Source organism: Limanda limanda, chromosome 1, assembly GCF_963576545.1.
Source record: "Limanda limanda chromosome 1, fLimLim1.1, whole genome shotgun sequence".
Lineage (NCBI taxonomy): Eukaryota > Metazoa > Chordata > Actinopteri > Pleuronectiformes > Pleuronectidae > Limanda > Limanda limanda.
In genome coordinates, this window is record NC_083636.1 from 27,503,692 (window position 1) to 27,529,530 (window position 25,839).

At 38.7% G+C, this 25,839-nt stretch overlaps 1 protein-coding gene across 3 annotated transcripts in view; it reads left to right on the forward strand.

Moving 5' to 3' along the window:
- Positions 1-25,839, forward strand: part of mast4 (microtubule associated serine/threonine kinase family member 4) — a 91,941-nt gene that overhangs the window by 18,980 nt on the left and 47,122 nt on the right. For all 3 annotated transcript variants that reach the window (XM_061081767.1, XM_061081781.1, XM_061081773.1), the window contains exons 3-4: positions 1,587-1,720; positions 23,951-23,982. In XM_061081767.1, the coding sequence (XP_060937750.1) occupies positions 1,587-1,720; positions 23,951-23,982 (166 nt within the window). The remainder of the gene's footprint in view (positions 1-1,586; positions 1,721-23,950; positions 23,983-25,839) is intronic.

Here is a 25,839-nt window from a genome sequence, read left to right on the forward strand (position 1 = left end):
CTGTGTTTATGCTGTTGTGTTGGTGCATCCATTCTTTAAGAGACCTTGAGGTGCGTGCTGGTGCTGCTGTTATGTAAAGTTAGGATTGTCAGTGATCTCTTAATAGGCTTTCTTCTCATCTGCCCTAATTTAACCTTTTGACCAGTCAGGGATCAGGGGTCAGGGGCTTCAGATTTACAGTTTTAACTTGAGCAGACAGTTGAGATTATGTTTCTACTTCATTTTACGACCTGGACCATCTCCTCCGTCCCCATGTCCCAGCTCTTCTTTGGGGGCAGGAGTTGTTCAGTGTATTTTCTAGAACTAACAAGATTTAATAGATTGTTGACACCTGCACACTGGTGTAAATAATGTACACCTCCTCTGTTTAAGTAAAAGTACCATTGTTAAAATTGTTAATTTAAAAATGCACCACATGTGTACAACTTGATTCCAATGTTACTTAAGTAAACACATTATTACAGTGATCATCAGCAGTGTAGTAGTAGCCTAAATGTGCTAAAAAAAAAGTCAAAGTATATTTTTATTATTACTTACACTTCCCATTTGACAAATCTATGACTCTAAACTACATCATTTTATTGTTTATATTGAGGCATATATATATATATATATATATATATATATATATATATATATATATATATATATATATATATATATATATATATATATATATATATATATATATATATATATATATATATATATATATATATATATATATATATATATATATATATATATATATATATATATATATATATATTTTGACATTTAATTATACATTGACATAGAATCAAGTATTTTTGCCTGGTGGTTTCCATCGTTGGGATTTGGAAGTTGGGGGTGACGAGACAACTTGGTCATTGTGACATGAAAGGGAAGACAAAAAAAATGAAATAATGGATAGTTTCACGACTAATTTCACTGAGGGAAGTTGTTTTGATTGAACCAAGAAGTTTGTAAGGGAAATGTTTATAAGATTAACATATTTTCATGAATGTGAAATATGAATATGAAAAGTAACTGAATAAGTGCAAAAACACGATATTTAACTTTGAAATTTAGTGGAGATGAATTGTAGCACAGATTGGAAATACACAAATTAAGTACTTCAAGTTGTACTCAAGTATAGTGCTTGAGTAGATCTACATGACTTTATTCTACGAGATGATAGGGCCAAAAGATAAATGTTCCTATCAGTCGATATCAATTATAATGATACATGTCACATTAGTTCTTTTAAGTTATTACCAGATAATATTACATTATTTCTGCTCCTGAGTTAAAGTTGTGGTTTTAAACTTTTCTTTATGGGCAGAGAATGACAAACACTTGATAAACAACGAAAGATTTTACAAATCTGAGGTAGATAAATGATGTGTTCTACCTCCTCCCTGTGCCTACCCAATGGCTAAATACTATATTGATATATGTTGTACATTTGTTGTATTGCTTTTGCTGAAATTATATACATTATGATCACATAATGATTTATTTCCCAGCACAACTTTCTACCTCTGCAGCTGGTTATGTGCTATAGTCAGTGTTATTAAATCCTCTCTTCCTGCGGTTTCCTGCAGGAAAGTATCTTCTGCTACCCACACACCCGCAGCAGACTCACACAGCATGGCAGCCATCAGCCGAGATCTCTAACCTGGTCCGTATGTGCTCCCAGAATCTCGGAAAGTCAGACCCCTCCCTCACCTCAAGCCTGGTGAGTACTCCCTTCAGAATGACCCTCATAACGATCAAAGCAGAATGCTGCTCCATGTGAATTCCACTGAATGGGTTGTTGTGTAGCAGGAATTTCCATAACCAAAAATATGCATCAAACTACATTATTTGACTCATTCAATACTTAATTGTAATCTCAGTAAATGTTCTAAGAGGATATCTCTCATTATTGAGGTCCAGAGGTGAAGATGGTTGTCACAGTTTATCAATGTTAGCAGAATATCTGATTTCAAACATCAGTGTGAATTACACATAATACACACATTGTTTAAATAGAAATATGACAACTGTAATTGACTGTGTAGTGTTATTATTAAAACCAATGAAATGAATAAAAAACAGTAAATCTGTATGTCTTGCCAAACTGGTAAATCTAAACTAGAGTGTGATTCACACATTGTGTATTTAACTGTCACTGCTGGATTTATAAAGCACTTAGCTGAACTATTTTGAAAAGTGCTCCATAAATACATTTATATATATAAAACACGACAAGCCACACAACATATTTTTCAATGATGAATAAATAGACACAAAGAAGTAACACTTATAGGGCCCTATGAAATCCGTTTTGTTTTTTTCCAAATTCCGTTTTGTTTTTTTCCAAATTCCGTTTTTTCCGTTTTCATTTTCATGAATTCCGTTTTTACACTTTAAGCTATTTAAATCATCAGAACGAGTGTCAAATAAGTGCGAACGAATACATTTATTAAAACATCACAACATTGCACTGTTTTCAGTGCTTCAAATAAGAACATTACATAAATAATAAAGTGCTTATAAACTTTTCACAGTGTCCTTAAAGTGTAAAAAATGCATAACTGAGGACTTGAGGACCCTTTTTGTAACAATAAAAAGTGCTTATAACCTGTCCTTCATTTTAACAAATCATAACTGTGAATAAAAACATTTAGTCAAAGCACTGTTTGAAGAATACATCAAACCAGGGGACAAACAATGCAGAATTAAATTAAACCTTAACCTGCAATAAAACATGAACTAGGAAAATCAACATCATTGATTTTCTAACAGTACTGTCCTTTTGAGCTTAACTCCTATGACTTCCATCTGTCACAGACATCTCCATTGAAGTACAGGATTGTCAGCCTCTTTGTGTTGAGCTCAGTGAGGGCCTCTCTCTTGTCTGTGAGCAGAGTCTTGTACTTGCTGAAACTCCTCTCACAGTCAACTGAGCTGATTGGGAAGTAGATGTAGGGCACTGCCACTTCTGCAACTCTTGGGAATCTTGACCTGAGGCCCTTCCAGTAAGCAGCTAGCTCCATATCAGCTGGCAAGGGCTCCCTGGACACACAGTGCTGGAAGGCAATCCACTGCTCACTGAGCTCTGGTGATGGATTTGCCATTGGTTTCAGTGTGTTGTAGGCTTCAATCGACTTTTCCATAGCTGGAGCCTGCCTTGGATCGAACACCCTTACCAGCCTGTAGACCTCTCTGGCTGGATGTATGTCCCAGTGCTTTGAGAACTTGGTGAAGGCCAAGTGGAAAGCATCATGGAGACTTTCAAGCACCACATTCCTCTCTCTAACACCCATCTTCCTCAGTAGCTCATCGGTCTTCGCACCAAAGCCACATGTTTTTGCCGTTCCATTAACTAGGTAAGAGCCTAGATCCTCCATTATGTTGTAGGCAGACACTGCTGTGGGACGGTGGGTTCCCTCCAGGATTGTCAGAGTTGTCATCAGTTTGGAGCAGCCCTCAGAGATGAAGGTTAGTTTGACAGTGAGGGCCTGCACCTTCTCCTCTGTATCCACCTGGCTGAGGATGTTTGTGACTGCCATGGATGAGGATTTTTCTGCCAACAAAAACTCTCTGTACAGATGAACATGCTCTGCATGGTACTTCACTGCCTCAAACCAGCTGTTCCACCTGCTGCTCACTGCTTCAGGAGGAGTCTTTGTCTGCGCAAACTCCCTGTTAACGAGGAAGCTCACCCATCTTCTCTTTCTGGCAGGCTTCTTGAAGAAGACAGATCTCATCCATGTAACAAGTGATGCAGCTTCAGAGAAGTACTTGTAGTGCTGCCAGGTCTCACCCACCAGATTGATGATGTGGCAGAGACAGGTTACATGGACACTGTTGGGCATCACTCCTTTCAGGACCTCCCTGTATGCCTTCAGACAGTATGCAGCATTATCTGTGACCACTGCCCAGGCATCATTCAGGTCCAGGTTGTTGCTGTAGAGGGAGGCTAGTATAGCTTGGGAAAAGGTTGAAAAGTTGCATCTGTCCAGGAAAACAACATCCAGCAGAAAGTACTGGTTTTCAACACCTGCAATGAAAGATAACATTATGAAAACTACTTATTTAAACCAAAATGTATATTCTACTCAACTTATTTGAACCTAAAATAATATTCTGACAAAATAAGTGTTTATTTAAAGCAAAGCAAATACTGCAAAATACAGCTGCAGACATTATGAATTGCTATTATTTCAACAGAAGAGGTCGTCCTTATCATATTTTACATGGGGACAATTAACATAGCTGAGTACAAAAACAACGCTGTAGTGGCGAAGTCACGCCCCTTCCGGTAGAGCCCATGGGACCTTCTCTTCAGCCTCTACAGCCTTTAACTGAACAATTGCACAATAAACGGTAAAACTCTTGACATGAAAAATTATAATTTAAATCCACGGCATATAAAGACTGGGACCAGAAAATAATTACTTTCTCTCCATTGAAACCCATTCATATTTTTCGATCTCATAGGTCCCATGGGCTCTACCGGAAGGGACGTGACTTCGCCACTACTGCAACAATATATTAACAGGCTGCTAAGTTAACTCACCAATGACGATGTTTAGGACGCTACAATCCCGTGCATCCGTTGTTTCATCCACAACCACAGCGAACTTCTTCCCCCTGATCTGCTTTAAAACGGCAGTCATGTGTTGATCAAACACTCGAGGCAGGTGAGTCTGGCGGAGGCTGCTGGCATTTTGGGGGAGCGCTCCTCCGTGTTTACAGTGTTTGACTAGAAACGGGCGTAACTTTTTTAGCTTCTCAAGGGGGATGTCAGATGCGGCGCACACAGCCACAAAGTCCTCAATAAACTCCACTCTTGAATCTGCTGAGCTGATTGTAGACGTAATTGTGGTTTGTAGGGCCGTGCCCTGGCTACGGCTTTCACTGTTTTTTAGATGGATTTTTGACTTCAAGTGGTCATCGCACGTATCTTTTCTTTTCCAATCAATAGTATGTTGGCATACTCGGCAAAACAGCTGATTACCTGAGTGATAAAATTGTTTCGGGTATTGTTCCGCTCTGAATTTTGGGGTTAAAACCGAATTATTAAGCTTTTTGGAAGTTTTAGGCATTTCCGCGGTCAGCCGCGGGCGCTTCAACTTCTTGTTAGGAGCGGGGGCGGGACCTATTGTTTGCATCCCCGCTAACTAGGCTGGAGTGGTGGACCGGATGTTTTTAGCATTGTTTTGGGAGTGGCTGCTAAACATTCAGTGAGGTTAATGTCACCTGTATTGTTTCCCTTTCTCTCGAAACTGAATTTCACCAAAATAATGGCGAATTCCGCTGCATTCCGTGTTAACAGTAGATTCCGTTTTTATTGTCCGATTCCGTGATTCCGTCCGCGTTTTCGTTATCGCGGAAATCATAGGGCCCTACACTTACGATAGTTGCATACCTGATTGAGTTAGAGGAGTGTAAACAATAATAATAACAAAGATTTTGAAGAGCTCTTGGTGAAATTCTTGAGCTTGAGGATGAAGTCATGAAGACGTATGACCTTCACCTTGGTCGTACCGCTCTTTCAGATGACACTGATAGATACCCTGAGGTGCTCCGTAGTGATCTTGTTTTCTGAGGAGTGTGAGATGTAATCAGAAGCAGAGGCTAATCCAATGCTGTAAATCTATGAGTCATTCCCCCGTGTGTGTCTGTGTTATCAGTTAGACAAAAGGTTAATGTAATGAAATGCTCCTGAAGATTGTGTTTTTACGTGTGTGCGTTTTTATATTAACTGTGAGTTTATTTTTGTGAACCTACACTTAAACCATTAATGATCTAAATGGGTCAATGCAAAAAAAGCCACCGTAACATGAACCAAGAGCGTGTCTCTGATGACTTAAGACATCAATTCCTTGTTAACACTAAAAACGTAATGAGACTACCACAGTCTATGATCCTTAAGACTATATCTGAGGATTCATAAAATATGATATACTCTTGTATGTTTACTTAACTTAAAATACACAACATTAACAACACAAAGACATTCCAGAATATTTACATAATCTAATTTTGTATTTATTTTAGGAACAAAATATCCCCACTCATTCCCTACACTGGGGGGCACTAGTATCCTTGTGTTTGTAAGTGCCACAAATGAATCCCTCTGGTTATATCCCTGCATAGTGAATGAATTAATTCATGATTTCCTCTAGCATAATTGGCCTCCAATGAATACATCCTTCTATCAATGTATTGATTCCATTATGCTTTACCAATGAATGACCTGAATAAATCTGAACAATGATGCGGCTGTGGCTGAGGGGTAGAGTGGCCGTCCTCCAACCAGAAGGCCGGTAGCTTGAATCCCAGCCCATGCTAAAGTGTCCTTGGGTAAGATACTCAACTCTGAATGGCCTCTTTATAGATAAATGCAATAATTGGAGGTCGCTTTGGATAAAAGTGTCAGCTAAATGAAATGTAATGTAATGAATAAACATCATTCAACTTCCAATTTGCCAAAATTATAGGTTTCTTTGTTTTATAAAATGATATCTACTGATGCCTGTAAATACAATTTTTACATGGAAACCATCACACAGGTATCTGTGATGCAGGTTCTGTAATTTAACACTGGTAGGTATCAGGGATTGAGTATATTGCTCTAGGACACTTCAGTAGGAGGGATAGAGCATCTCTTGCTACATACATGTGGTATGAATCAGGTTTGATAGAAAATGTATCTGCCAAGATGTTTGATCGCAGGTCACATTGCCAATACATTGTATTTGATAACAGAATGTGCGTGGCAGATGATACATTCAGTCAAAAGTTAATGCAGGAGACTTTGCACTCACCCCTCGGAAGGCTGTAAATGTGATTGGGACCAAGGAACAACGGGCAATCATTTTAACCAGATTTCATTCAGCAAACATATGGCTGAAAGTTGAGCTCGTCACTAAGAAGGGCAATGGGTGGTAGTGCATACTCATGATTCATCACATGCCCTCTCCACCATGTGCCTTTTTAATTTATTCTTCACCCATAGGTAAGAATATGCTATATAGTAATAGTGATTCTTGGTCAGTGATTTAAAAGAAGAGATCTCCAGGCTGGGAGTTCAACAGCTCACTGACAGATGGAGATGGTCAGTCATTGTTGATATGAGCAGATCAGAAGGTCAAATTCAGACGAAAATGTTCGGGCCTGATTTGATGTGGAGATAAACACCAGAGTCTTGGGCCTGGTTCTGATGTAAACCCTTTGATTATCTTGTGGCGTTAGGCTAATCATACTTGGTGTTGCAGAATTGAAGTCCAATTCAGAAGGGGTGGATCCTGCTTCTCTTGCCTCCAGCTTTCTTTCCGAGGCAGTCAGACCCTCTGGGTGCACCGGCAGTGTGTGTTGAGTTCAGCCATGGAAGCTTGGACAGCGACAGAATCTGGGAAAATCAGTGACATCAGAAGGTGGATGATCAGGTAGATGACTGCGTATATGAAATATGCTTTGCTCTGGCAGCAGCTGCAGAGACAAAGCTGTCAATCAGCTTATACTTGTTTCAGAGCTCTGACTGCAGGCGGTGAATTTCCTCCCTGTGATTAAGAAAGTTTGGCCTTCACAGACACCTGTTCAAAGTCATTATACAACACAAATGATAGAACAATAAACTTAAAGTAGGAATATAAGTCATCTAGTGGTGGTTAGAAGGGATTCAACAGTTTAAAAGCGGAAAAGATTGTTGGAGACTGTATCAGAGTCCTCAATAAAGAGCGAATAAAGATGTATCCATGTAAACACCAAATCCTTCAAGGTCTGGTGGTGGATGCTCGAGGGCAGTGCTGAGGGCATTCTAAGAGCAGTGAAGTTCTTATTTTAAGGCACAGTTTCTCAAAATGAACTGTGCATTTCTCCGTGGATTAACAACTTTAATACTTTTGCTGTATTTGAATAGAACCTCAAGCTGCTTTACAATCAGAAAGATTTCACACTCCTACAATGTGGGACCTCTGACATAGCTTTTGCTATTCGAGTTGGCTGCAGTAACACCTCAGGGGTTCATCTACAGTCATTGTATCATCCTGCCTTCAGTAAATTGGTTGACCTTCGGAGAGGGGTGAAAGAGACAAACTCGCCAGCTTCTTGGCGCAGAAAAGAAAGGTGCTGTTATATTTATTTTTCCACTGAGATATTAAATTCCCAAGGAGAACATTTTGGTAAAATTTACTCTTGTTTGTATTGTTTTGGGGATTTATTATGTGCTTTAAGGATTTTAACAGCATCTTCAGTGTGCCAAAAAATAACGGATGATTCATGCTGTAATGCAGACAGTCGTTTTAGGTCATTTTTAGTGATGGTTAAATTACTGCAAAGAACTGAGCCCCTGAACTTTGTGACAATGAATAAATGGAGCGCTGCCTGCATCTAGATTGCTGAGATTGAGTGTCATTTCCAACCACTAGAGATGCTCTGATACCATTATACCTTTCCCATACATAGACTTACCAGTGCATAAAGAAAAAAATTGCTGTAATTCTTGTTTGTATGTTGTATGCAAGTTTAGAAGAAGTGATTACCTAAAAAGAAAAATTTTGAAAGACCTGATAACAGATCGGTACATTGATTTTTTTTATATTTGACGGTATTTTCAGTAGTATCACAGGCTTTTTCCCATGCTGGTATTGAAACATCTCTATTATGATGATTCCATCAGTAGTATAAGCATTTAACATAAGCAGCTGTAAATATAAGTGGCTAAAATAATTTGGAAAGATAGAAAAAATGTCACCTACACACAAAGGGACAGTGACTTCATGATTTGTCCCTCAGTCTCTTACCCATCCACATTGCAGGTTTAAGACCCCTTTGGTTCAGCCAGGCTTTGCCCCCCCCCCACCTCACAGGCATCCAGTTATTGCTTTTTGCCTCTTTTCCTCCTCCATGCTCCTCCGTCATGCCCCTGGGTGTGCATGGCTATTTGACTAGCGTGGCACATCTCTCTTGACTGTGATGCTCTTTGGCAGAAAATCAATACTTCACCTGTGGTGTGATATGGAGATAAGACTGTCATAATCCCAATGTTGTGCCTTTGTGGACTCTCATTCTCCCTAATAATTGAAGTCAGTGATGTCCTTTACTGATATCATTGTTGTTGAGGCAGGTTGTTGCTGCAAAGAAAGGAACTGGACTTTTTGTGAACAAACATAAGGTGCAATAGCATTTACGTAAAATGTTGTGTCCGTACAGTTTAGACTGGTGAATATATTGTATGTTTTAAATACCTTTTCAGCAGTTCTTACCCAAGAATGTGTATGGCCTTTATTGCAAACCACAAGAAAACACACAAAGTGCCTCAACCTTCAAATTAGAGAAAGAGAATATTAAAGAGAATCAGGCCTCCAAATAAATTCATAAATTAATAACAGTTAGTAGTTTCCCTGCAGGGAGCATTAGTATAATTGTGCATTGGAATTTCATCAGTATGAATAGTATTAAGTATGTTACTGTATGAAATAGTATAGCTTCCTTTTCATTAGATGCTTCTAAATCTCTTGTGTCCACATGCCCTGTTATGTTCGAATAACTTTGGAGATATATCGGCCCTACAAATCCCCAAATTATCAACCAAGTTTAATGTTAATGTAAACACGTGGGTTTGATAGAAATGAAACTGTCAATCTTGATAAAGTAGTTACAGCTGATGTTCAGCTCCTGTCATCCACTGTGTAAGAGATACAATCTTCTCTGGTCTGAGATTCAGATGTGACTGTGTTAGGCTCAATGTCAATTTGTTCCTTTTCAAATGAATTGAGTGAAAAGATATTGGATTTTTGACTCAAGCCGACATCATTTTCAACTTGTCAATGCATACATTTACGTGACTATTTAAATTTATTAAAAATTGGAAAAACCAGAACTGAATTGATAGTGAGGTATTGCAGCCATTGGTTCTTCTTGGTTACTATCTTTGCATTGTTGTCAAGGTTAAAGACTTGCCTCATCCATTGGGTGGATGGAACAGAATTTTTTTCATGGTTGGATATTCTCTCTCCTTTGGTGTTGGACAGTTGGATCCTTTGCTCTGCTTTATAGGAAGGGAATTGACTGTTTCCCTCTCTTCATAGGCCGTGTCCCTCCTCTGCCTGCCTTACACCTGCAGGTTGCCTCTTGGTCTGATAAGCTCAGGCGGAGCAGAGCCTGTGGGTCACTCAATCAGTACTCTCTGCATGCTCTCAGAGCCAGATCTCTCTTTTTTCTCCAGTGTCAGAAGCCATTACTAGCTGCCTACCTGCTTGGAAGAAATGAGTCACAGACAACCCATGGACTTTTCCCAGAGGCGATTCTGTGGCCCAGCTCCAAGGCCACTGGCACAAACTGTCTGCTTTCATGGCTGCCCCTAAAACCTACCTCAAAGCAGCTTTTCTTGTGTGATGTTTTTTTTTACTGCCCACAGTAGATGTACTAAGTTCCTATTATTATTTTTCTTTATATAATTTGTCTCCAACATGCCAGAAAACACTGAAAATACAATTTCCACAGCCCACGATAACAAATTGCCTTTTCTCATCAACCAACCGTGCAACACCCAAAGACATTAAGATTACAACTAGAAGAGTGCATACCTCCTCCAAGGCGAATGCTTTATCTCGCCATGTCAAAGCAGTGTTTCCCATTAATTATCTAGACTGTGGTGGCTTGCCATATTCTAATTTGTCCTGCTAATGTTTCATAACGAAACAACGTTTTTTACACTGCTCATAAAAACATAAGGGATCTCTACCTTGGTGTGTTGTATAGCTGTGTGCAGCATTATTGGCAGTGTGCTTTTTCAAGCTGTTGTCCCTAAAGTTGTCACCATACATGCAGACAATCAAGACCTCATAGTTTCAGCTGCAGCTGTGCACGTACCCGCAAGTGGCTTTCACTCAGGAACTATTGTTTCACTGTGTATTTGCCACTTGCACTGTTGCATGTGATGGCAACGTTTAATGGGTTCTTTCTTGACATGTACTGCATCCTAACACCAGAAAATCATATTCTAACAATTAGAGGCAGAACATATTTGCTATTTTTTCTTGATAAATGTTTAAAATGTCTGTCAATGTATGAATATATTCAATAATTTCATTTAGTAGAAGGTTAGTGGCTGTAGTGCCTGTTACAGACATTACGCAGCAGAGAAAAAGAGACCGTCTGTCTGTATTGAATGAGACAGATTACCCCTCCCTTGTGTTCCTGCAGCTTCTCATCTTCATTATTAAGTCCAATGTGGAATTTCCCTAATTGTTCCTTAAAGCAGAGACAGAGTGAGCATTGACTCGCGATTTTGTCGGATGAACATAGCAGGATTCTTTAATTCCCTCAGGTAATCTGGGAGGCATTGTTCATGCTAGAAAAAAGTTGACTACTGTAATCCTCGTCCTCTGAGTTTTTAAGGGGTTTATTCAAAAACAGACTGATTAGCCGTTCATGGACCTGCGCTTTTCACTCTGGGCTTTCTTATCAGCGCAGCAGCACAAATGACGGTGGCCATGCAACACATCAGCTTTCTGTTGTACGGGTCCACGTAGTGGTCACCTGTCTGACAATCCCGTGCACCTCAGCCGTAGTGGTTGGTAGCTGTCATCCCAGGCCGTGCTCACTAAAAGAAATAATTTGAGCTTGACTGGAGATGAGGAGAATGGAAGGGGCCCACTTAATATTCACAGAGCAGTACCACAGTGAAAGGAAATGAGTGAGAGAGGCTGGAAAAAGAGAAAGGGGGGCAAAGAAAAACACAGACTGAAACAGAATGCAGAATTACAGGCTAGCATTGGCAGCACGGCAGTGGAAACAACTTATTTTCAAAATGCTAATAATTCAGGAGGGTGTGGGGACATTGAATTAGAGAGTGTGAAAATCTGTGGTCATTCTGCGCTGCGAGAGAACGAAGCAGCGCATGAAATTGACGGAAATTGACACAGGATATGCAGTTGTGTACACAACAGGTTATGTAGCGACGTGTGATTGATTTCCGCCTATAGTGATTCAGTATTGGGTTTGTTTATAATAAAGGAGGTGTTACCTATATGTTTGTGTGACATTCTCACTGCAGGTTTGAAAAGCTGGAGCCCTTTTTTTTTACTTAAACAGCCTGGCTATTATTTTCCTCTGCCATACACAATGCTCTGTCTTCCCCTTTCGCTTCCACAATCAGTGTGAGCTGTAGTCTCAGCCGTCATGTTTCTGTCACCCGCCTAACCTTCAGGTGGGTATTTTGCAGTCTCCATGTAACTCATTGACTTGAATAAGACCAGGGGATCTGTTGGGCTGCCTGCCACAGACAGGATGCCAGACTCATTGTTGGGGCAGAACAATGCTGGGAAGGATATCCTCTTATTTTCACGGTCACCTATGGTGCCCAAAAAGCGTGGCTGAGCAGAGAAATGAGTCTTGGGGCTCCCACTTGTCCCCACCACACCCCCACTAGCCCCCACCCGTTGCTACGCTAAATTAAAACCGCCTCTCCTCCCTCTGATTCCCTCCCTTTCCAACTCTCTCTCTCTCTCCTCTTCCTTGCTCCATCTCTCCTTCACTCCTGAAGTTACAGAGGAGAGGAACAAGAGGAGGTGTCAGCTGACTGCCCCCCTCCAATCAGATAAGTTTCTGATGGAAGTGTTTAGCAGCTGCTAAGATCAGATTTAGCCTGTGGGAGGGAGTGAGAGCGGGAGGCTGGAGCGAGGCAGTGCAGCATGGCTCTGCACCGGTAGGGAGGCATGATAAGTCGGGAGCTCTGTATCATGGACGAGTCAAGCATTCTGAGGAGACGAGGGCTACAGGTAGGCAAGCAAATGAGCTCATGCGTGTGCGAGGCGCTGTGTCCCTCGACTGACTTTGTATTCTACTGTACGTACGTGTTGTTTCTGAGGCACCTGTGGTGGTCGCTCTTTTTTGCAGGACATGGTTAGGACTTTAAGACCTTTCTGTGTTAACAGAGTGAGCCACGTCTTAGCTCCGCTGTCGACGTGTGCCTGTGTCCTGCGTGTGAAAGAATCTCTTGGCTCAACTGCACAGACTGTTTTCATTAGATGAACCAAAGAGTATAATTAGGATATAGTTACTTATAGCTGACAGAAACAAGGCTACAAATGTTTTAATCTGCATCACTTTGTTTCACTGCACAGATAAAGAGAGGACAGATTCATTGTTACTTTTTAAACAATCTCCTTCAACCTCATTTGTCACATTTTATTTGTGTTGGCTGCCAGCAGGGGGAATGAGAGCGGTGTGTTCATACAACAAGATTGATTACTGTATGTTGTGTCAAGGGCTTTCCTGAGCTTTATTGACTTTTTTCTAATGGGATGCAAGTTGAGGCTTCTGTCTTTGTGTCAGAAATCTTAAGTGAAGTCTAAGCTCAGATTAAGACAACAGTCATAACTAATTATGTACTCGACCAAATAAATAGGATATAAATGGAAGTTGAGAAGGGGGACAGAGTGTTCTGAATTCAATTGCTTGTATATTTACATATCATCTTCAATCCAAGACCTTTTGGCATTAATCATCTCCTCCAGCTGAGTGTTACAGTAGGTGTTAAATAGTAGGAGTAAAATAATGAATTGTTCTTTATTTATTACTTGCTTACTCCAGTTTTTGGTATACATGTTATAAGGAAGCCTTATTTAAATTCAGCTCAAACGACTGCATGTGTTTTAAATCACAGAATCTCTGTCATCAATTGAAAAAGTCGGCACTATAGGCTTTTTTGATCAATCATTTCTTTCCAAATTAACAAAGGTAAGTTTTTCATATTTGAGAACACATATTTCCTCAGAAAGGTTTTAATTATTTAGCCATCGAGCAAATCTGTCGAATTAAGCTGTTAACATTTGACTTTCATGGTCATGAATTTGGTGTCAATCTGTTCCTCTATGATTATGAATTTTTATGAAATTTAAAGGGCACAAATGCTGACATTTAATTTATGCTCTTTGAATATTTTTTAATGAGTTTCTTTGGAGAAACCAATAACCCTTTTTTGTAACTGTATTTATCAAAAGATTACCAACAGTAATTTTGTGCACAGTTGCCCTAATCTCTCGCTTCCTTTGTTGGAGACAAAGACTCCTTCGTGCAGCAAACGAACACAGTCGTGGCTCCTGTGGTTTGTAGCTGCCACAGCGCGCTAACTTTCACATTCAAAAGGAAACGCAGAAGTTAGTTTGTCAAGCAAATGAGTTTAACCGGTTCAGCTCCACAATTTCCCATTCATTGTCAGGCCAGGAAGGGATGACATCATTCCAGTCAGAACTGCTTTATGTGAGTGGACGTTTAGAACTTTAACCTCAAAAGAAGACTGTTGATATTTTTCAGAATTACATTTGTCTTTTATTGTCTCCCAAATAGATCTACCATCTTATGGATTCAGCTGTTTAAGAACATTGTCAAAGCTGATCTTAAAAAAGTCTCATTGTGTTCTTGCTCTCTTATTCATATCTCCATTACTTGTTTATTGACCAATTAAACAGTTCAACATTTTTGGGAAATGTCAGGAAGATGATTTTTCCAGAGTTTAGTTTTCACCTAGGAAAAATGCAGCAGGAGATTGTGTAGGTCAGAGGCATTCACAACAACGGCAACATTTCTGGAATACTCAGGCTAGGGCTGGCGCCTGTGTAGAGCATGCAGGAGGCAGGGCATGACGTATACATTCCCCTGCAGAAAGCAGTTATTTGTTTTAGTCCATTAAAGGTTGTCGGAAAAGCTACTGAATAAGGCATTATGTCTTCTTTTGCCGTGTCTGTCTTTACCTGCATCTTGTACATGTACGATAAGTGATTTCAAGTTACTGACTTTAGACATTTGTATTCTCCTACACAAAGTCCCACTGGAAAATTTCAGGAAAATATCTAGACTCATGCATGTCTGATGACATCTAGAATGAAGCTACATCTTAGCTTAGCATAAAGACAGGAAACAACCTTGCTCTGTACAAGCATTAAACCTCACCAATTAACATGTGACATGTCATTTCTTTAATCTGTGCATGAAGCCAATATCCAAATAACAGTATCTATGAAGATAACTTGACAGAGATGTAATTGCACATTTGTGCTACAGAGAAACATTTGCTATAGTGTTCAGCAATGTCTTGTTGAATGTGGATACATTCGAGCATAAGGACGTCAGGTTGTTTTTTGACTTGATCGTCAGTCATGAAGAACGAGTACAGAAAGCTTTGCAGTGCATGTTGATGCCTAATGAATGTGACAGGGTGCAGAAATTATTTTTAGACTTGTTGAAAACAACCAGACTAACTAACAATACACATGAGAATTATGGATCCCAGTATCAGACCCATTAATGAGTTCTCTAAATATATTGCTCAGCTAAAGTGTGTTGTTGAGTTCAGCTCAGTGTGAATGATGATACTGAATGGAATAAGGTGAAGTCATATATATATAAATATGCATTTTGTCGGCAGAATTGTATTTTACTCTGGTTTTGCCAAGCTTGATGTTATTTCATGTTTCATTTATTCATTCAGTTTTCTTATGTCCTTATATGTCAGTGTACCTATTGCAAGGCATCTGTAATGAAGGTATTTGACTGATCTTCACTTCAATATCCAGATGATTACCTTAGTGGTTGAATCTCTTGTGTCTCACTTGGTTTGTAGTCTGTTTTTGGTGGTACAGGCACCATGTTCCCTCATTAAATACAATTTGTAGGATTTGTATATATATTAATGATGCCTATGATATGCATGTCCTTCATCTTAATTAGCAGCAGCCTGGCAGAAGATACTATATGTCATTGTGAGCTTTACTATGCTTTTGACATCCATCTAACTCTGCCTGATAATAAAAGGTAGTAACCACACCAGTGCAGTGACATTGTGTGTCTCCAAAGAGCCGTTTGTGTGAAGTGGTGTGAGCCAGCTGGTTGGATACAGCCTGGCCGGCAGAACGTGATGGTTCAGCACAAGAGAGGACGTCTACTTGCAGTTTTTTGAGTATGTTTGGTTGGCTCAACCATAAAACGTGTTCATGTTAACATAACCTTATTTAACAGCTGGCAGTTTTACAGACTGTGTTTCTGTGCCAATTTAACAGTTTATTATTTAACTAAAGCACCAAATAAATGCTCTCATCTGGGATTACCTCTTTAGTTTGAAGAGGTAAGCCGCTGTCTCTCCTGAGATGTCCTTGGTTATGGTGAGATAGTGTAAGCTCGAGTTGCACTTTATTGATGCTGTGAAAGGGGTCAGATTCAAAGATGAAGTTCTCCTTGAAGAAGAAAAATCATAAAAGAAAATGTTCGTCACCACTGGAAAATTAAATTGAATAGAATATAATGCCAGATGCTCACAGTAGCCAAATACTGAGTTTAGTTTTGTTTTTACTGGAAAGTTCTGTAAATGTATGTCCTTGTTTAACTGCTACGGAGGAAATATCATTATGATTGAGGTTTTTTTTTTACATAGAGTACATAGTGTGCAACAGCATTCTCTGGTGTTGATCCAAGGAAAGGCCTCTTGTGTGGTCTTTCAGCATATTAATGTTGTGTATAAACAATTAATTAATGTATTTGATCAGACAAATGTATAATCAGCAGGAGAGTAAAACTCATAATTGGCTGTCTATGAAGAGAGACTTCTCTATGTAGATTTAAGCAACTGTACAAATGCAGTATCCGCTCTTAGGGTCAGTGTAATTATTGTATTATTATCCTGACCATGTTGAATGTTACTGTACTACCTTTTCTCCTATCCATGTGAGGAGAAGGTTGAAATTTACTGGGGAGAACGGCAGCTTTTACTGGATCGATAACAATCTCATAAACTCTGCCATGAAAGCTAATTTTTCATATTTGTCACAAAAGAAGAATGGTTCATGGGGAAGATTTAAGAATTTTACAGCTACTGTTGTGTTTTTCTATTGCTATTATAAGATACACAGTGCTACTTTTTTTTTTACTAGAGTTTACATCTTAATGTCCTGTCACTGCTGTTCAAACTGGACATTTTGAGTTGCTTCCATTTGTAAATCTTCTGTCATCTCCAGCTCTTCATCCTTTCGGAGTTACGTCGCATCTGTCATTTACATTTCCCTTCGTCAAATGTCAACAAAGACCAGTCAACATTGAACAGTGACAGTTTAGTCTGGAATTCGGTTACATACAAATACCAGTTATGAATCAATACGGACCTTTGGCATTTTAACAATTTGAACCTCATTGACAACCAATAGCAATCAAACATTTAACAGAAGTGAGATGATATCAATGTCATTAGACGCAACAGTATTCAATAACTTATATTGAGAGCCTCATATTGTTGATAATGACATTTAATCACTTTGCAATTTATGGAGCACACATCAACTTTTTTTATGACATACATACGTCCTGTCATCATCCACATGGGCTGTAGCTACGATTGAAATTGGTGGTTTGAAGGCGTGTGTGCATCTGACGTTTCCGTGTGAATGATTTGGCAGATAGAAGTCTTTCTGTTTGAATGGAGAAATTGCCACGGTTATATCATTATGGTATTGCTACCAGCCTCACCAACTTGATGGTTGGTGAATACATGGTTAAGTTTGATCTCTACTGAGACCACCTCTTCTTGTTGGGCTAAATCTTTATTCTATGGTCCAGACTGTGGTTGGAGGCACCTTTCATAAAGGTTACTTTGGTGAGAAAAGTAACAGTCGCCACGCTGTTGACTTGTTTAACCACAAAAAAACATAAAATATTACTGTTGTGTTAAGAGTAATGTGTCTTTTCACTCCCAAATGCTCTTTGCCTGTGCACAGACGTGCAGCGTTCAATTAAATTAACATTAATGAGCTAATATATTCTACTGTCACAGACATTTGTCATTTTAACCGGTTAAAGCGACCATTGGTGGTTTAAAGTTTGAAACCTGCTACAGTTTGCCTTGACATTTCCAGCGTGTTAAAACACGGACAGGATTTTGCTTTTTATTTGCTTCATGTGCAGGCAGTGTTAATGAGATGTTACTGTGGTGGATGTGGAAAATTAGTTATCAAGCAAGACTGAGTGTGAATGTGGCCATCAGAGAGTTTTTACATTTTTTTTTTTTTACAATGTTGTACAGGATATTCCCTGATGCATGTTGGTGAGGATTAAATCAGACTGCAGAACATTCCTCGTAGTAACCGAAATAGAAATAAAACTTCTCTCCTGTTTGTATATGAAGAAGTACGACTGGATAGGGATGTGGATATCTTCATTTGTTTTGGCTTTAGATTTATATTAATATGGCATTTAAAAGAGCTCATTAGAAACCAGGGGATCATCAAATTACAGAACAATCATCCTCTGTGCCAGTTTTAAAATGAATTGTTTTCCTCTTACAACATTGTATGAGGCAGTGGATTAAACATTTGTGACACCTAATATCCCGCTGAGAGGAGAAATATGAGGATGCCAACAGATTTAATCAGCAAAGCTTTCTAACTGTCGGTGTGCTTTGCTGTTGAATCTTCCGCCTCTGGTGTAGAAATCAATATCTTTCACATCTAGCTGGGCACTATGGAGGAAAATATGACTTTAGACAGTAGGTTTTGGGTTAACTGGGTAAATATTAGTCGACTGCTCATGTGCAGCGTCTGTATAATCAAATTGTGGTTTATAAATATCCAGACTTTAACCAGGCTTCATTGATCAGTGTGACCTCTTCTAATTTCCAGTTAAACCCGGGGTCTCTGTCTTTGAAGCAGCATTTAGACAAAACGAAGCTCAAATATGTGATTAATATTTTCTTTTTATTCCCAATGGTAATTCTGAAGAACAATAGGCTTGTTTATTCATTACAGCATAAAACCACTGAACTGTGCTGAAAATGTGTGAATGCTTAGTCAACACTTTATTTCTGGTGCTAAAGGAATTTGTTGTGATAGCACATTTTACTAAATAATACAAAACTTAATTTATGTTGCTCTTTTCAACGCAAAGGTACACAGTACTTTGCTAGTTTTTAACAGGATATAACAAATTGATGCAATTACAATTACAAAGAAAACATAATAATGAAGATAAATGCTAAATAATAAAATGAGATATGAGATATGCTGTTTCACAACTGACCAAGTCCACTATGTATATAGGTCATCTCAATGAACCAAGGGCCCATTTTCCAAATGATGAATTCACTTACTTCAAAGCATTTTCTCTGACCATTTTCATAATATTTTTTTAACTCAGACACTAAAGATCATACATGCAGTAACTATCTGCTGGACGGGAAATGCATCAAAATGACGAGTGTAAATGATGCAGGATAGATATGTTTTATACTTGGACTTATTCAGTAGGAAAATCAATCTTCTAGCTTGCTCCCATTCATGATTAATGTTTACCGAGTCGAAGTTAGTTGAACAAAAACTCCTTGATCGATTTGGCTTCTGCTCCAGGATGACATTTCACTTAAACTCATATAGACATGTGTTGCCTGACAATCCTCCATTTTAAAATTACATGTAGCCCAAGGCTACATCCAGATTCAATAGGAAAGATTAGGGGAATGTACTCTCTAGATCTTAAGTCTTTGGACGGTTGAGACTTTTTTGTTCTACAGGCGATATCTCTCACACAGAATATTGATGTGAATCTACTTGAGTTAAATCTGAGCCTCTGCTCCTTGATGAAGTATCCATTATATTATTTCAAACTGAAAGTGCTGAAGCACTGAGCCTGAAGAACAAACATGACTGAACAAATACTGATGTAACGCAAACTGTTGATTTGACCACGTTATGACTTAGATATGAGAATACAAATTTTCCTGCCTGTCAGCAGCAAACCACAGTTCAACCAAGTCCACTTTTGATCTTGAGATGTAGGATCATCCTTGATGCATCAAGGAGAATTATTAATGAAGCACATAGGCCTTTTTACAAGAGCAATAGCACAGCTTTGATGTGTTGTCTTGAAGATGATGTGTCGTTACTAGAAGTCATTCATTGATATTTACCCTGCGGAACAATACACTTTTTCGGCCTCATCATGTCAGGACTGTTTCACATGTTCAACATTACTGGATGAACACATGATGATATGCACGTAGGTATACTTCACCGCCGGTGTGTCTTCCTGATATTTTTAAGATGAAAAGATTTCATGTAACTACCTTCTAGTTTGCTCATTTGACAGCTCCGTAGTATTCAGTAAGAGAGATTATATAACTTAATGGAAATGCTTGTATTAATGTTAAGCAGTAGGGAAACACCACGTCAGGACTTTTGTCTAATTATTGTAAATCTCGACTTTAACTCAGTTTCAACTTCAAGGCTCTTCAATTAAATCTTGTTTATCATTTGTTCGCAGGGCTCGGCCTGAAGCTTGTAAGATATCATCTGCAATAAACCTTAAACTACAGATTTAATTAAAGAAAGATCAATGCAAAGTTTTTGGCTTCAAGTGTTATTGAGTATTCGAGTTAGGATTATTTTGAGAACATGCTGAACAGACAGTGACCCGATGAAAAGATTTAGCTGAAAGAAAAAACTGCATCTCTGCATGCTTGCCACACTACAGACGTACAGAACATTTATTCGAAACTTGAAAAATAATGATACGAATAAGAAAAGAAAATCTAAAATTCTAATGGAAACTTTTTTGTAGATTTTCAGGGGAAAGTCCTGTTGCCTTTCCTATTGCTTGAATATTTAGCAGTCTCTCGTTGAATTGTTCCACCCGTCTGGTCTATGTGCTGTTTACAGTGAATGAGTGCAGAAACTCAGTTTGAACATGATATTGGTGAACTACTCACACTCCAGTCTGCCATTAAGATAACTCTCTGAAGTTATAGGCCTTATGTTTTCAGTCATGGGCTTCTGGTAGTAACAGGAAGTGTTGTGTAATACGACCAGCAGCTACAAATACACCAGAACTACGGGGATCTATTTACACTGCTCACAAACAAACACACCCAGTTTAAATATAAGCCATACGTTTTAATTAGGCAGGCTATAATCAGCCTTTTTCCATTATGCCATGAGCAACCACCATCTGATTTGCTGCAAACATCTTGCATACTTTTCCAAACAGTGAAACTGGTAACTCTGCTGCAGGAGTTGAAGGTGTGAAATCTGTTGCCTGCAGATCCTCATTTACTATCAATAGCTGCTTTATTTCAAACTGGTCTATAGTCAAGAATGCATACAATTACCAAATCTAATGCAATTGCATTTTTCATTCTGCAGAACTACACTCAGACTAATACACTGCTCTCTGTGACTTGTGCTTCATGCTCCGTTTCCCCAAATGAAAGATTTAAATGTGAACTAGCAGCAGTAAACAGGGTTTGTATTAGCACTAACTTAATACAGCTCTGGTGCAGTGTCCATAGATGATAATCTAATAAAAAAATAAACTGTAATGTTGATTGTGTTCATCCATTGTAACCTGTGGGAACTGTGGTTGTCATATCTAAAATACACTATATGGCAACTACAAGAAAAAAATGCTGACCAGGAATGATATAAAAACGCTTGGCTTTTTGTGAAAATCTTTTGAGAAGTTCAGATACCGATACCAGCACCAGAAATGCCACGGATACTTCTCAAAAGGTCAGGTCAGGGATTGTCGAGTTAGCGAATCAATGCACGGATCCAATACCATGTCTTAAAAGTATGTTAGTTTCACCAAGAAAAAACTACAAATTTATTTCCCCCTAAACTACTTCTTCTCTGCTCCAAAGTGTCGGTTTCTCTTTTTTCAGTACTTTAGTAAGAACTGTTTTTAAAGCAGCGAATAAGTGATTTTTTTTGGTATGTGTAGTCAGAGATGGCTACAATCTCAGCTAAAAAAATGAGACATTAGCAGGACTTCAGTTTCAAAATATTGACGCATTATCTCATAAAGTATATAATCCAGGTTTTGGCTTTGGAATGTGGACGAGAAAAATTGCAGAGCATTACAGTGGCAAGAATTTGATATCATATTGTTATCATCACTATTGTATATTTTTTTGAGAAAGACAAAGTCAAACATTAGTTGGAGGAAGAGTTGGAATTTATATGTGTCTCACTGCTGTTTCATTAAAACCATGTCACATGGTGCACTTTTAATACACTCAGCCTCAGTAATTGAGATCTTCGAAAGCATTATTGAAAAGTCACTTTTATTTCATCTATGTAAAGATTTGCCTGAAAGGATTTCACAAGAGTATACTGTATACATTTACATTTTAATAAATTGTTATATTGTGGTGGTGTTTTTGCTCTCAGGTTGTCTTTATTACGGGCTTCGCGCTGGTATTTTGTGACTGGCGGATATCCCATCTGTGTAAGTCATTCCCTGCTGGTAATTAGTGTTGTGTGAGCCGCGGTCATGTCTCCCAAGGAAGCTCTCTGCCCTTGGTCTTCAGTAGGCAGCAGGGGAAGCCAGACATTAAGCCCTAATTGATAGCAAAGGGAGAGTGGGGCTTAGCACTTTTTCTGCTGACTGGAGCAACCAATTCACATCAACCCCACATCCCAGACTGTCTCACACAAAGGATCTTGCCCTTACCAGGTTATTATTAGACAATGAAACATCTGCTGATCAAATCATTGGGATTTGTAGCCACTAAACAAAACGGATCCAAAGCATGGTTGTATACCATCCCTCTTTTACAGCAAAGGGACAGATCAGGAGAGAGGGATTTGAAATAATAAGATCTGGGGAGTTGATATTTGCCTCAGAATAATGCTATAATAGAAAAGAGTGAAATAAATCAACCTCATTCCTCACAAAAAGCTGCTTTTACTAAACAAACCACTCTGTTAAGTCTGAGGGTATATAGTGAGCTGTACAAGGTGTGCATTTGATGTGGTCTGATGTATTTTACTTTTTACTTTCTGGCAGCTTACAGAGAAGTATGGAACATGTTGATGGAAAGTGTCATGGGACTTCTGACACATTTCTAGTTATCAAGGACTGTATATTTAAGGGTAACAAACATATTTTCCAAATGCTCTTTGATTTCAATCTTTTAGCACAACTAGAAAGAACCAGCTCTATGTTATTTATGTGCTTAGTTTATTTGTTTGCTTCATAGCCCAACAAACGTTTTGAGGCAGTGATCCTTTTGGTGTTAATAGTTAAAATACTTTTCAATGCAGTTCCCTTAAACAAGCAGCAGTATGTTTTATTATTTTTGAGGGATAGAATTGGCCAGCTTGTGCACTTCTACCTATACTGTAAATCTGCTGTAAATTTAAGTCTAGTTTGTTTAAGGTCAGAGTCCCCCAATTAAAATATGTTTTACTTCAACATTGTGTTGCCCACTCAGTCAAATGTGTTTAATGACAAATGCAATGCAAATACCCTGTAATACTTCAGCCTGCAGTATTATCCCTTAAGTATTCCGCCTGTGGGAACACACAATTTCTCAATAAATCAATGGGAGCCTTGTTAGTGATTTTGCTGAGCTGATTCAGTACACGGCAAACCCTGACCTCTTAACTCTGCCTTCCAAAGGGGGTTTCAGAAACAAATTCAGTGTACTGTACACAGTTCTACTTAAAGAATCTAAAAGGTTTAACATTAACAATAGTTTAATTACTGAACATGAGCAGACCTGTAACTATCTGACTTATTGGAGCTTACATTAGTTTATGTTTTTTCTTAATCAAAGATGTCTATTCCTCAAAGACAATTAATTAAGAGTTAACTTCCACACTCCAATTTGAATATTTACATCTGGGTATTTTATGCCTTTTTAATAAGGGACCTATTTAAGCGGTAATTGGGATTTGGGCGAGTATTTTGATTTGTTTTGTTGGTTGAGCTGTTTTGTGATTTAACTAACAGTTTAAAAATCCAGATGCCATCTCTCAACTTTATTCCCAGTTGTTTGTGATGAGATATAACAGTTTAACACCTGCTCTGTCATCTCCTTCCATATGTTGTTTGTGATGCTTTAATGTGGATAACCAAGCTACATTTTCTTTGATAAATGACCAAATGTGTCTATTTTTTGTTCTAATGATTCTTATCTTTTCTTTTACAGAAAGAGCTGAGTCTACCTAGAAGGGGCAGTTTGTAAGTACCTATACATATTTTGTATCATCTGTTCATAGTTCGTAATGTCTCAGTGTATCGAGGGTTATTCTCTTCTAGGCAACTTTACTTTTTCTTCAATTGGCACTTCTGGGACTTTCATATTCCTTCATATCTGTCGCACCTAGCATAGGTCTTTCATGTCATTCATTGTGGTCTCATAAAGTCTTACATGTATCTTGTTGAAACGTGCGGAAACTCTGTTATGTGACATCATTCAAGAACTATGAATACACACTCATGATCTATTACCAGTGTATTAGTGAGCTCTTCACTTAATCTGATCTGACTATGTTCATGTTCTTGGTCTCCAATGAGCCACTAAATATGTCTGACATCTAATGAATAAGTGTTTATCTTTAGTCTACTGACCTGCATCATAAACACGTTTTATAGTGACTCCCAAAAGAAGCTACATCCTTCATCTGGATGGCACTCATGTGACTTGTGACGGTTCTTGTTGATCTTGTTTGTTTCACATGTTCTGCAGTTGCCCGGTCACATTGTATCAATCAGTCTAGTCTGCGTTCAGTCACTGTCAGCAGAGAATTAGCAAAGCCAATTTAGTATGAGTTGGTTTGCAATCATCAAATGGAAATTGCTAAGTAAGCATACTGCATTTTAAGTTTCTGCTTCGTTTTGATGAAACATTGCATTATTCTACCGGATATCGCATCTTGCACAAGCGCATTAACAGAAAACATGAATGCAAATGCCACAACACAACTACATAAGCAACACAACAGAAAGACAATCACAATAGTAGTGAGTGGCAAGTGAGTTACTGTCTGCGGTCAATTACTTTTTCTTGCTGCATTCAAGTGAGCTGTACAGGCTGAGAGATCAGAAAAAATAATTCTAACTCTCTTCCTAGATTCATATAGGTAATTTTCTGAGAAAAACGTTTTTCCACACTGTATGAGGACTCTTCTTCAGTTGCTTTGACACGCTGTTTCAGTGCTGGAGGACAGAGTGAAATCCATTTTTCGACATACATTATTAACTTTATGTTTGAATAAGAATCAAACAGTGGATGAAGTTGGCTCTAATGGTCTGGACTGGTCCCTCTGCTGGTCGGTTAAATTTCTATCAGTAGCTTTTTTAATGGTGACACTCGGCCAGGGATATGTCAGATGAGCTACATCCTCTAAGCAATGCGAAGGTGTAATGGACTTCCTGGTCATTGATTTTAGTTTAAGTCTGATACATTTTATGGCAGAGAAAGATTTACCCATGACACCTTGCTGCTCTCGCTGCCAACTCACATCTCCTGTTACGGAGGTGAGCCATTACCAGCTGTGATCTGCTGTGAGATCACCAACTGCACTGGTTTTTATTTAGAGTGCCCAAACCTCCACTGACCTTGGTAACCATGGTGATGGTGTTTGGATATGACAAAGTTTATATGACTGCTTCAGATTCATCTCGGCTGCAGTTTATTTAAATAACGGTCCTATATTGTCTTTATTTGTTACTTTGAAAAACAAGAAAAGTGAGCATGATGCAGCCCATATCTTTTAAGACGGATGTATTGACTTCTCGTGATTGATAAAGTAGCTGTCATCTAAGACTGTCGGGCACCGCTTTATTTCAATGTGTCAGACTGGTGCAGCGGTGGTGGGATTTATCATTGAAATTCCTTTACCACATTTCCCGACTGATGGATGGCACCTTATACACTGTGTCATGTGTGAAGTTTTTTTCAACATGAGTCATTGGAGAGCGATGACTGAAACCTATTTATAGGCTGACCTTAATAACCAGAAGTCTTTTGCTGGGTTAAATTAAATAACTGAAAATCAATCATTTGTACGTGTTGGCAGCTCAATATGCGGTCAC